Consider the following 11,787-nt stretch of genomic DNA (forward strand, 5'->3'; position numbering starts at 1 on the left):
GTTCTCCCCCCCCACATTCTCCCCTCCTCTCTCCGTTCCCCCCCCCAACATTCTCCCTGCCTCTCTCCATCTCCTCCCACCCCACGTTCTCCCCTCCTCCCCCCCACTCCCAACCCCACGGTCTCCCCTCCTCTCTCTCCCCAACCCCACGGTCTCCCCAGCCCCACCGTCTCTCCCTCTCTCTCCCCAGCCCCACCGTCTCTCCCTCTCTCTCTCTCCCCAGCCCCACCGTCTCTCCCTCTCTCTCTCTCCCCAGCCCCACCGTCTCTCCCTCTCTCTCTCTCCCCAGCCCCACCGTCTCTCCCTCTCTCTCTCTCCCCAGCCCCACCGTCTCTCCCTCTCTCTCTCTCCCCAGCCCCACCGTCTCTCTCTCTCTCTCTCTCCCCAGCCCCACCGTCTCTCTCTCTCTCTCTCTCTCCCCAGCCCCACCGTCTCTCTCTCTCTCTCTCTCCCCAGCCCCACCGTCTCTCTCTCTCTCTCTCTCTCTCTCTCTCCCCAGCCAGTCTCTCTCTCTCTCTCTCTCTCTCTCTCTCCCCAGCCAGTCTCTCTCTCTCTCTCTCTCCCAGCCCCACCGTCTCTCTCTCTCTCTCTCCCCAGCCCCACCGTCTCTCTCTCTCTCTCTCCCCAGCCCCACCGTCTCTCTCTCTCTCTCTCTCTCCCCAGCCCCACCGTCTCTCTCTCTCTCTCCCCAGCCCCACCGTCTCTCTCTCTCTCTCTCTCCCCAGCCAGTCTCTCTCTCTCTCTCTCTCCCCAGCCAGTCTCTCTCTCTCTCTCTCTCCCCAGCCAGTCTCTCTCTCTCTCTCTCTCCCCAGCCCCACCGTCTCTCTCTCTCTCTCTCTCCCCAGCCCCACCGTCTCTCTCTCTCTCTCTCTCTCTCCCCAGCCCCACCGTCTCTCTCTCTCTCTCTCTCTCTCCCAGCCCCACCGTCTCTCTCTCTCTCTCTCTCTCTCCCCAGCCCCACCGTCTCTCTCTCTCTCTCTCCCCAGCCCCACCGTCTCTCTCTCTCTCTCTCCCCAGCCCCACCGTCTCTCTCTCTCTCTCTCTCCCCAGCCCCACCGTCTCTCTCTCTCTCTCTCTCCCCAGCCCCACCGTCTCTCTCTCTCTCTCTCTCCCCAGCCCCACCGTCTCTCTCTCTCTCTCTCTCCCCAGCCCCACCGTCTCTCTCTCTCTCTCCCCAGCCCCACCGTCTCTCTCTCTCTCTCTCTCCCCAGCCCCACCGTCTCTCTCTCTCTCTCTCTCCCAGCCCCACCGTCTCTCTCTCTCTCTCTCTCCCCAGCCCCACCGTCTCTCTCTCTCTCTCTCTCCCCAGCCCCACCGTCTCTCTCTCTCTCTCTCTCCCCAGCCCCACCGTCTCTCTCTCTCTCTCTCTCCCCAGCCCCACCGTCTCTCTCTCTCTCTCTCTCCCCAGCCCCACCGTCTCTCTCTCTCTCTCTCTCTCTCTCTCCCCAGCCCCACCGTCTCTCTCTCTCTCTCTCTCTCTCCCCAGCCCCACCGTCTCTCTCTCTCTCTCTCCCCAGCCCCACCGTCTCTCTCTCTCTCTCCCCAGCCCCACCGTCTCCCCTCCTCTCTCTCTCTCTCTCCCTCCCTCCAACCCCACAGTCTCCCCTTCTCTCTCTCTCTCCCTCCCTCCAACCCCACAGTCTCCCCTCCTCTCTCTCTCTCCCTCCAACCCCACAGTCTCCCCTCCTCTCTCTCTCTCCCTCCCTCCAACCCCACAGTCTCCCCTCCTCTCTCTCTCTCCCTCCCTCCAACACCACAGTCTCCCCTCCTCTCTCTCTCTCCCTCCCTCCAACACCCTCTCCCGACCCGCCCCGCGTTCTCCCCCCCCCAATCCCGACCCGCCCCGCGTTCTCCCCCCCCCAATCCCGACCCGCCCCGCGTTCTCCCCCCCCCCAATCCCGACCCGCCCCGCGTTCTCCCCCCCCCAATCCCACCCGCCCCGCGTTCTCGCTCCCCCCCCCCCAATCCCGACCCGCCCCGCGTTCTCCCCCCCCCCAATCCCGCCGCCACCGCGTCTCCCCCCCCCCATTCCCGCCCCGCCCCGCGTTCTCCCCCCCCCCAATCCCGCCCCGCGTTCTCCCCCCCCCCAATCCCGCCCCGCGTTCTCCCCCCCCAATCCCGCCCCGCGTCTCTCCCCCTCCCAATCCCGCCCCGCCCCGCGTTCTCCCCCCAAACCCGCCCCGCCCCGCGTTCTCCCCCCCAATCCCGCCCCGCCCCGCGTTCTCCCCCCCCCAATCCCGCCCCGCCCCGCGTTCTCTCTCCCCGCCCAATCCCGCCCCGCCCTCCCGCGTTCTTCTCTCCCCCCCCAATCCCGCCCCGCCCCGCGTTCTCTCCCCCCCCCAATCCCGCCCCGCCCCGCGTTCTCCCCCCCCAATCCCGCCCCCGCCCCGCGTTCTCCCCCCCCAATCCCCGCCCCGCCCCGCGTTCTCCCCCCCCAATCCCGCCCCGCCCCGCGTTCTCTCCCCCCCCCCAATCCCGCCCCGCCCCACGTTCTCCCCCCCCCCAATCCCGCCCCGCCCCACGTTCTCCCCCCCCCAATCCCGCCCCGCCCCAATCCCGCCCCGCCCCACGTTCTCCCCGCCCCAATCCCGCCCCGCCCCACGTTCTCCCCGCCCCAATCCCGCCCCGCCCCACGTTCTCCCCGCCCCAATCCCGCCCCGCCCCACGTTCTCCCCGCCCCAATCCCGCCCCGCCCCACGTTCTCCCCCCCCCCCAATCGCGCCCCGCCCCACGTTCTCCCCCCCCCAATCCCGCCCCGCCCCACGTTCTCCCCCCCCCCCAATCCCCGCCCCGCCCCCCGTTCTCCCCCCCCAATCCCGCCCCGCCCCAATCCCGCCCCGCCCCACGTTCTCCCCGCCCCAATCCCGCCCCGCCCCACGTCCTCCCCGCCCCAATCCCGCCCCGCCCCACGTTCTCCCCCCCCCCCAAATCCCGCCCCGCCCCACGTTCTCTCCCCCCCCCAATCCCGCCCCGCCCCACGTTCTTCCCCCCCCAATCCCGCCCCGCCCCACGTTCTCCTCTGCCCCCCAATCGCCGCACCGCCTCCACCGTTCTCCTCCCCCCCAAATCCCGCCCCCGCCCAACGTTCTCCCCCCCCCAATCCCGCCCGCCCCACGTTCTCCCCCCCCCAATCCCACCCCGCCCCACGTTCTCCCCCCCCCAATCCCGACCCCGCCCCACGTTGCTCGCCCGGGGGCCCCAATCCCACCCCGCCCCAACGTTCCATCGCCCCCCCCAATCCCACCACCTCGCCCCACGTTCTCCCCCCCCCAATCCCACCCCGCCCCACGTTCTCCCCCCCCAATCCCACCCCACACGTTCTCCTCCCCCCGCCCCACGTCCCTCCCTTCTCTCCTCCCCCCCCCAATCCCCGCCCCGCCCCACGTTCTCCCCCCCCAATCCCGCCCCGCCTCCAATTCCCGCCCCCCCAACGTTCTCCCCGCCCCACGTTCTCCCCCGCCCCACGTTCTCCCCCCCCAATCCCGCCCCGCCCCACGTTCTCCACCCCCCCAATCCCGCCCCGCCCCACGTTCTCCCCCCCCAATCCCGCCCCGCCCCACTTCTCCCCCCCCCCAATCCCGCCCCGCCCCACGTTCCCCCCTCCCGCCCCCCAATCCCGCCCGCCCCACGTTCTCCCCCCCCCCAATCCCGCCCCGCCCCACGTCTCCCCCCCCAATCCCGCCCCGCCCCACGTTCTCCCCCCCCAATCCCGCCCCGCCCACCACGTTTCTCCCCCCCCAATTCCCGCCCCGCCCCAATCCCGCCCCGCCCCACGTCTCCCCCGCCCCACGTTCTCCCCGCCCCAATCCCGCCCCGCCCCACGTTCTCCCCCCCCAATCCCGCCCCGCCCCACACCCACGATCTCCCCCCCCAATCCCGCCCCGCCCCACGTTCTCCCCCCCCCAATCCCGCCCCGCCCCACGTTCTCTCCCCCCCCCAATCCCCGCCCCGCCCCACGTTCTCCCCCCCCCAATCCCGCCCCGCCCCACGTTCTCCCCCCCAATCCCGCCCCGCCCCACGTTCTCCCCCCCCAATCCCGCCCCGCCCCACGTTCTCCCCCCCCAATCCCGCCCCGCCCCACGTTCTCCCCCCCCAATCCCGCCCCGCCCCACGTTCTCCCCCCCCCAATCCCGCCCCGCCCCACGTTCTCCCCCCCCCCAATCCCGCCCCCGCCCCACGTTCTCCCCCCCAATCCCGCCCCGCCCCACGTTCTCCCCCCCCCAATCCCACCCCGCCCCACGTTCTCCCCCCCCCCCAATCCCACCCCGCCCCACGTTCTCCCCCCCCCCCAATCCCACCCCCGCCCCACGGTTCTCCCCCCCCCAATCCCACCCCGCCCCACGTTCCCCCCCCCCCAATCCCACCCCGCCCCACGTTTCTCCCCCCCCCAATCCCCACCCCGCCCCACGTTCTCCCCCCCCCCATCCCACCCCGCCCCACGTTCTCCCCCCCCCCGCCCCACGTTCTCCTCCCCCCCCCCCAATCCCGCCCCGCCCCACGTCTCCCCCCCCCAATCCCGCCCCGACCCACGTTTTCCCCCCCCCCAATCCCGCCCCGCCCCACTCTCCCCCCCCCAATCCGCCCCGCCCCACGTTCCTTCTCTCTCCCCCCCCAATCCCACCCCGCCCCACGTTCTCTCCCCCCCCAATCCCACCCCGCCCCACGTCTTCTCCCCCCCCAATCCACACCCCGCCCCCCGTTCTCCCCCCCCCCAATCCACCCCGCCCCACTTTCTCCCCCCCCCCAAACCCACCCCGCCCACGTTCTCCCCCCCCAATCCCACCCCGCCCCACGTTCTCCCCCCTCAATCCCACCCCGCCCCACGTTCTCCCCCCCCAATCCCACCCCGCCCCACGTTCTCCCCCCCCCAATCCCACCCCGCCTCACGTTCTCCCCCCCAATCCACCCCGCCCCACGTTCTCCCCCCCCAATCCCACCCCGCCCCACGTTCTCCCCCCCCCCAATCCCACCCCGCCCCACGTTCTCCCCCCCCAATCCCCACCCCGCCCCACGTTCTCCCCCCCCCAATCCCACCCCGCCCCACGTTCTCCCCCCCCCAATCCCACCCCGCCCCACGTTCTCTCCCCCCCATCCCCACCCCGCCCCACGTTCTCCCCCCCCATCCCCACCCCGCCCCACGTTCTCCCCCCCCATCCCCATCCACGTTCTCCCCCCCATCCCCATCCCACGTTCTCCCCCCCATCCCCATCCACGTTCTCCCCCCCCATCCCCATCCCACGTTCTCCCCCCCCATCCCCATCCCACGTTCTCCCCCCCATCCCCATCCCACGTTCTCCCCCCCATCCCCATCCCACGTTCCCCCCATCCCCATCCCACGTTCTCCCCCCCATCCCCATCCCACGTTCTCCCCCCCATCCCCATCCCATTCCACGTTCTCCCCCCCCATCCCCATCCCATTCCACGTTTCCCCCCCATCCCCATCCCATTCCACGTTCTCCCCCCCCATCCCCATCCCATTCCACGTTCTCCCCCCCCATCCCCATCCCATTCCACGTTCTCCCCCCCCATCCCCATCCCATTCCACGTTCTCCCCCCCCATCCCCATCCCATTCCACGTTCTCCCCCCCCATCCCCATCCCATTCCACGTTCTCCCCCCCCATCCCCATCCCATTCCACGTTCTCCCCCCCCATCCCCATCCCATTCCACGTTCTCCCCCCCCATCCCCATCCCATTCCACGTTCTCCCCCCCCATCCCCATCCCATTCCACGTTCTCCCCCCCCATCCCCATCCCATTCCACGTTCTCCCCCCCCATCCCCATCCCATTCCACGTTCTCCCCCCCCATCCCCATCCCATTCCACGTTCTCCCCCCCCATCCCCATCCCATTCCACGTTCTCCCCCCCCATCCCCATCCCATTCCACGTTCTCCCCCCCCATCCCCATCCCATTCCACGTTCTCCCCCCCCATCCCCATCCCATTCCACGTTCTCCCCCCCCATCCCCATCCCATTCCACGTTCTCCCCCCCCATCCCCATCCCATTCCACGTTCTCCCCCCCCATCCCCATCCCATTCCACGTTCTCCCCCCCCCCATCCCCATCCCATTCCACGTTCTCCCCCCCCCATCCCCATCCCATTCCACGTTCTCCCCCCCCCATCCTCATCCCACTCCACGTTCTCCCCCCCCCATCCCCATCCCATTCCACGTTCTCCCCCCCCATCCCCATCCCATTCCACGTTCTCCCCCCCCATCCCCATCCCATTCCACGTTCTCCCCCCCCCCCATCCCATTCCACGTTCTCCCCCCCCATCCCCATCCCATTCCACGTTCTCCCCCCCCATCTCCATCCCATTCCACGTTCTCCCCCCCCATCCCCATCCCATTCCACGTTCTCCCCCCCCGCATCCCATCCCACGTTCTCCCCCCCCGCATCCCATCCCATCCCCGCCGCCACATTATCCCCTCCCGCCCCATACTCTCCCCTGCGCGCGCTCTCACTATCCACGTCCCCACTTCTACCCACAGCTTTCCCCCGCTGTCCCCGGCGGTAAATTGAGGTTCGGCGGCACGTGTGTTACTCACCACGGATCAAACTCATGAATGATGCTCTCGAAACGAATGACGGCGAATAACCTGGAGCTGAATCCAGCCAGCCAGGCCAAGAAGAGGACAGTGAAGGACAGGAGGGACTGCCAGCCTGCTGGGTGAGAGACCAGGCTCCTCACCTCCAGCGCAGAACGCTCCGCCATTTTACAACAGTTAACGGAAGGAGGAGGGGGGGGGGGGGGGGGGGGGGGAAAAACAAACCGCGACGGCCTGTAATATTTAAATGTAAATTTTAAATAATAACCGGTGAGTGGGGGGAGGGGGCCGGACCGGGCCGAGCCGGGGTGGAGGGGGAGGGGTCCGGGTCTCAGCCCCGCACTAACATCACTCACACTGGAGCGGCGCTCGGTCCGCGGCCGCGTGTGCGTCGCCAATCAACTTCCCCCTGACGGGGGTTGGAACACCTCGGCTGCAACCACTGTAGCGGAACCAGCATTAAAGTGAGGGAGAGGGGAAGAGAAAGCCGGTGACACCCGTCGCGTATGAAAGGAGGGGGGGTTTGAGGGGAAAAAAACGGCCGTCGCTTCCATACCATTCCCTCCCCCCCCTCCGGCGATTTTTGGTTTGGGCTCGACATGTCAACCAATCGGAGAGAGGTTTACTCTGCCGTCGGCGCGCGAGACGGGAGCGTACCGCATCGATGGAGCCTTTGATCCAATCCGCGGAAGGCGTCTTGGGGGCAGCGGCGGGGACGGCGTGGAGGCTGGTGATTGGCGCTGGAGTTAGGGGAGGAAAAAGTTCGAGGAGGAAAGCAAAAACCAACGAGCCGGAGCTGCTTAGGTAACAGCGCATGGGCCATCGTGTGGCAATGGGAAAGAGTGTCAGCTGATGAGATATTTCATGTCACTCATCGCCAAGGCTTTGAATATTCCAACAGCACCCTGCCCCCTCTCCGGGCCCTTTGCTGCTTGATCACCTGCACCAGATAGACGTCTGTTTTACTACAAATGAGCATTCGAATTGCTTGCTCATCCAACCTGTCCCCACAGGCAATTTAACCGTAAGCTTGTCACTTGCCCGAAATTTGGAGAGGATTCGTCAGTTTTGATTAAAATACTAGGATACCTTACTATAAGGGGAAAGAGTCTCCAGGTATTTAGATCACTACTCATTTCTAACACTTCCTGATCAACAACTCTGCAATCATTTTTGTCATTCTGCACGCATGTCTCAGTTCTTTCCTCCTGTTTAATTCTTGTGTGCCCCACCCCCATTTTGTGTTCCACTCTTTCAGCGCCACCATCACAGACTTTGTTTAGATCTTTGATTCTGGCTTATTTTTCTCAGGCCCTGCTACAGATTTAAACATACGTAGCCCAATAGTTAATTCCTGTTATTATGATCCTGTTAGAGACCGTTAACATTGAAAGAGAAATCCGAACACCCCACTATTAACTGACAGAACGAGGCCGCAAGATTTCGCGTTTTTACGCAAAAACGAATTTGTATATAAAATTAAGCAAAGCAAGCATCATTAACAATACTGTAGTCTAGAACTACTTATGCAATGAACTCAGTTCTACATTTTACTTCCAATCAAAAGGGTTCCCTCATACATTACAAGAATCATGAACATTCATTCACTTCTTTAGAGATCAAGCCAACGATATGCCACAGTCCTGCGGAATTCACTGTAATTCTTTTCAGTGTTCCAACTGTTCTCTGAGGTAAGATTTAATGGTGATCTTTCCATAACCTTTGGCTAAGTGACTCTCCAACTTTTATTTAAGACCTTATGACTGGAATCCTTGTGCTGGTTGGTGGCAGATACCCAGCTGCCTTCTAACAGTTAATATTTTCTCCGTTTGAGTGCAGGCCTGACTAATATTCGTCTCCTTTGGCACTCCCAACTCGATGAGCTGCACTCTACATGAAACCAAAATTGCAATGCCTTCTATGAGAAACAAGACAAAAGTGTGCCAAGTCTTCAGCAGAGAGTTGCTCCAGGCCGATGATGCCAGATAGCATTTCATACCAAGGAACACCTTCAGCAGCAAATGGACAGATTCTTTCATACCTGATAAGAGTTTGGTTTGACCATCAGCATCAGTAAAGCAAATGTATTGGTCCAGGATGTTGCCATACTGCCATCAATCAGCATTGATGATGTGAAGCTGAAGGTTGTTGATAGCTTCATATATCTAGGCTGCACAATCATCAGTAACATGTCACTTGGTTCTGAAATCAGGCACATTGCAAATGCTGCAGCTGTAATGTATAAGCTTCTCTACCACAGTCGCCAAGACAGATTATCTGATCGTTTCCTTGGTGGTACTATTAAGAATGCCATATTTACCTTAAAGTCAAAACGGGAAAAGGGACTCCATGGCACGACAGACCTTGGAGTTTCCACGCATACACAGACTGGGAGCGGGCTGCACAAGCGCATTTCAGCATTTTAAGTTCTTCAGGCTGAGGACAGGTCCAGCATGCGCAAAAAGTGAAAACCTGGATCATGTGACCATTGGAATAAAGTGCCCCAGGCAGGGTACAAGGAAAGGTCCCAAAAGGGAAAGGGGTCAAGAAGAGGTCCCAAAAGAGGTCCCAGATGGACAGGAAGAAGCCATGTTAAAGTAAAAAGCAGTGAAAGAGGCCCCAAGCAGGAAAAGAGCTGTGGTTAGATTTTAAGGGAGGTAACTCAGGGGATGCCCTAGCAATCAAAGAGGGCAACAGAAGGTTGGTGATTCTGTGCTGCAGGCCATTGGGTGATGGTACCCCTTCAGAGCAGTAATGTTCTGCCTGGCAATGCCAAAGAGCTGAAGTTATGCTTGTGAGTTGGTGCCCCGGGTGCAAATTTGGGAATCCAGGGGCATAGAATCTCAGGAGAGAAGATTGAACCCCTGCTAGTGGGCCATTGTTGAGGCTGTCCGAGTTGGAGCAACTTTTGGAGAGAATTCCAAGGCGAGATCTTTGAGGCAAAGACTAGAATTCCTCTTGAGAGAGTTTCAGCAAGATTGGTTGACTCACAGTGTTACTGACGTCTGGGTGGGTTGTTGAAAAATCCATGGACCCTGACTTGGTTACATCTGCCATTTATTGTGCAATGTGTGTTTGATCACAGCTTGCCTTTAATTCACATGTACCTCATACACTGTCACATTCAGGGTAAGATTGATATTGTAAGTTGTTTTATCTTCCATCTTCCATGGAATCTTGAGGCTTTATTCACCTGAACAATTGTCTACAATCTCAAGCTTGTTTACTTTAAGTAAAATTTTATTGGTCCCTAATCAGTTCTTAAAAATTTGGGGATCTGGTCCAGGATCATCAAAATAGTTAGACCTTGCTATGTGTAAGCGACTAGCATGTTTATCTACCTAAGTACAGTGATTCAGAAACAACACATTGGTTGAAAAACTCATTAGATATCCTGAGTATTAGATATCCTATCCTGAGTATGTGATAAAGCATTATGTAAGTTATTACAGTCTAATTATATTCCTCCCTCTGATTTGCGGATACAGATACCTTGCTTGTCCTGCTTTCTACCCTTAATTAGCACATTCCTTTAGATAATATCACCACCTTCAACACCTCTTTGTCCTTTGTGACATCTTTTGGTTGTCTGCACCTATCACTGGCCCTCTATCCAGCTCTCTTGTCCCAACCCCTCCCTTAAACCAGCTTATATTTCACCCCTTTTCTATTTTTCCTTAGTCCTGTTGAAGAGTCATGCAGACTCGAAACGTTAACTCTGCTCCCTTCCACAGATGCTGCCAGACCTGCTGAGTTTTCCAGTATTTTTGAAATAGTAAAAGGTTGTCTTACCATTATGCAATACATTTCAGTTGATGCAAGGGCATTCTGCTTCTCTGCCCTCTGTTTCCCATGCCCTTGACCTGCAGCCTGTACTTAAAATTGCTAATTTTACTAATCCTCTTTTCTCCTTGCCCAGACCTCATGTCAAATCCATATACAACTGAATAAGCACCAGCAGTGGTGATGTATGCTGCTCCTCGTGTATCAAAGTGGTGGATGACACTAATTGTTCATTGTAGAATTGCAGTTAGAGGAAGAAAATAAAAACAAAATGCTGGAAAAACTCAGCAGGTCTGGCAGCATCTGTGGAGAGAGAAATAGAGTTAATGTTTCGAGTCCATGTGACTTCAGAACTCTGAAGAAGAGTCATTCAGGCTCGAAACATTAACTCTGTTTTTCTCTCTCACAGATGGTGCCAGACCTGCTGAGATTTTCCAGCATTTTCTATTTTTATTTTGGATTTCCAGCATCCGCAGTATTTTGCTTTTATGAGCAGATTATATGCTCTTACTGGTATTGACTGAGGTTGAAATGTTGGGCAGGACGCTGTGGCAAAATACCTTCTCTTTTTGAAGTGAGATCTTTTACCTCCACCAGAAAGGATAGTTGGGTCACAGATTAAACTCTCAGTTGAAAGACAGCTCCTGTAACAACGTACTGAGCTCCCAAAGTTCTGCACTGAAATGTCAGCCTAAATTATGTGCTGAAGGCTCTGGAGTGGAACTTGAACCCACAAACTTCTCACTCAGCGAGAATGCTCCCACCAGCCAAGGTTGGCAAGAAGGTTGATATTCTGCTTGATTTAATATTTTTGGGGCCACGGGGGAGTTTTCAAAATACTTCCCTCAGGAGATTGAATGTGTGAGGTGGCGATGTTTTGAGATTCTGGTTTAAAGTGCTTATAGCTTGGGAAAGCGGATAGTAAAATGAGAAAAGGGTCATTAAGAGAGTGTTGTTGACACAAGCTTGAATTCTGTTTCTGCCTCGTCTTAAATTGTAATCTACTTTCTTCATTGTTAATAAATGAAATAATCCTACTTAAATTCCATTTACAATATTGTGTTCAGTTCTAGACAATTGCACCTACGTACGAACATATGAATTATGAGCAGGAGTAGGCCACTCGGCCCTTCAAGCCTGCTCCGCCATTCAGTAAGATCACGGCTGATCTGATTGTGATCTCAACCCCACATTCCTGCCTATCCCCGATAACCTTTCACTCCCTTGTTAATGAAGAATCTACTTAGCTCTGCCTTAAAAAAAATTCAAACATTCTGCTTCCACTGCCTTTTGAGGAACAGAGTTCCAAAGGCCAGAATTTTCCAGCCACATTGGCGTCGGGCATCATGGCGGGCGGGGGGCTGGGCGGTCCAAATGGCAAGAGGGCCAAAAATCGGTTTCATGCAGTTGTGAAACCTGTTAGCGATCGTTGGCTCCACCCACCAATGGTGGGCCAC

The 11,787-nt window shown here is 59.5% G+C and overlaps 1 protein-coding gene and 1 long non-coding RNA gene across 3 annotated transcripts in view; one reads left to right on the forward strand and one right to left on the reverse strand.

Annotated features, from left to right (window-relative positions):
* stt3b (STT3 oligosaccharyltransferase complex catalytic subunit B) overlaps window positions 1-6,747 on the reverse strand; it is a 115,124-nt gene extending 108,377 nt beyond the window's left edge. The window contains exon 1 of the mRNA XM_041183713.1: window positions 6,548-6,747. Within this exon, the coding sequence (XP_041039647.1) occupies window positions 6,548-6,714 (167 nt within the window). The 5' untranslated portion in view covers window positions 6,715-6,747. The remainder of the gene's footprint in view (window positions 1-6,547) is intronic.
* A 312-nt stretch (window positions 6,748-7,059) lies between these two features.
* Window positions 7,060-10,685, forward strand: LOC121275903. Of its 2 annotated transcripts, none has more exons than XR_005942590.1 (3): window positions 7,060-7,351; window positions 8,115-8,238; window positions 8,387-10,685. It is a non-coding gene; the product is annotated as an uncharacterized LOC121275903 (long non-coding RNA). The 2 variants fall into 2 exon arrangements; XR_005942591.1 differs by lacking the exon at window positions 7,060-7,351 and adding an exon at window positions 7,358-7,663.
* Window positions 10,686-11,787: the final 1,102 nt, after the last annotated feature.

Source organism: Carcharodon carcharias, chromosome 3 (assembly GCF_017639515.1).
Source record: "Carcharodon carcharias isolate sCarCar2 chromosome 3, sCarCar2.pri, whole genome shotgun sequence".
NCBI lineage: Eukaryota > Metazoa > Chordata > Chondrichthyes > Lamniformes > Lamnidae > Carcharodon > Carcharodon carcharias.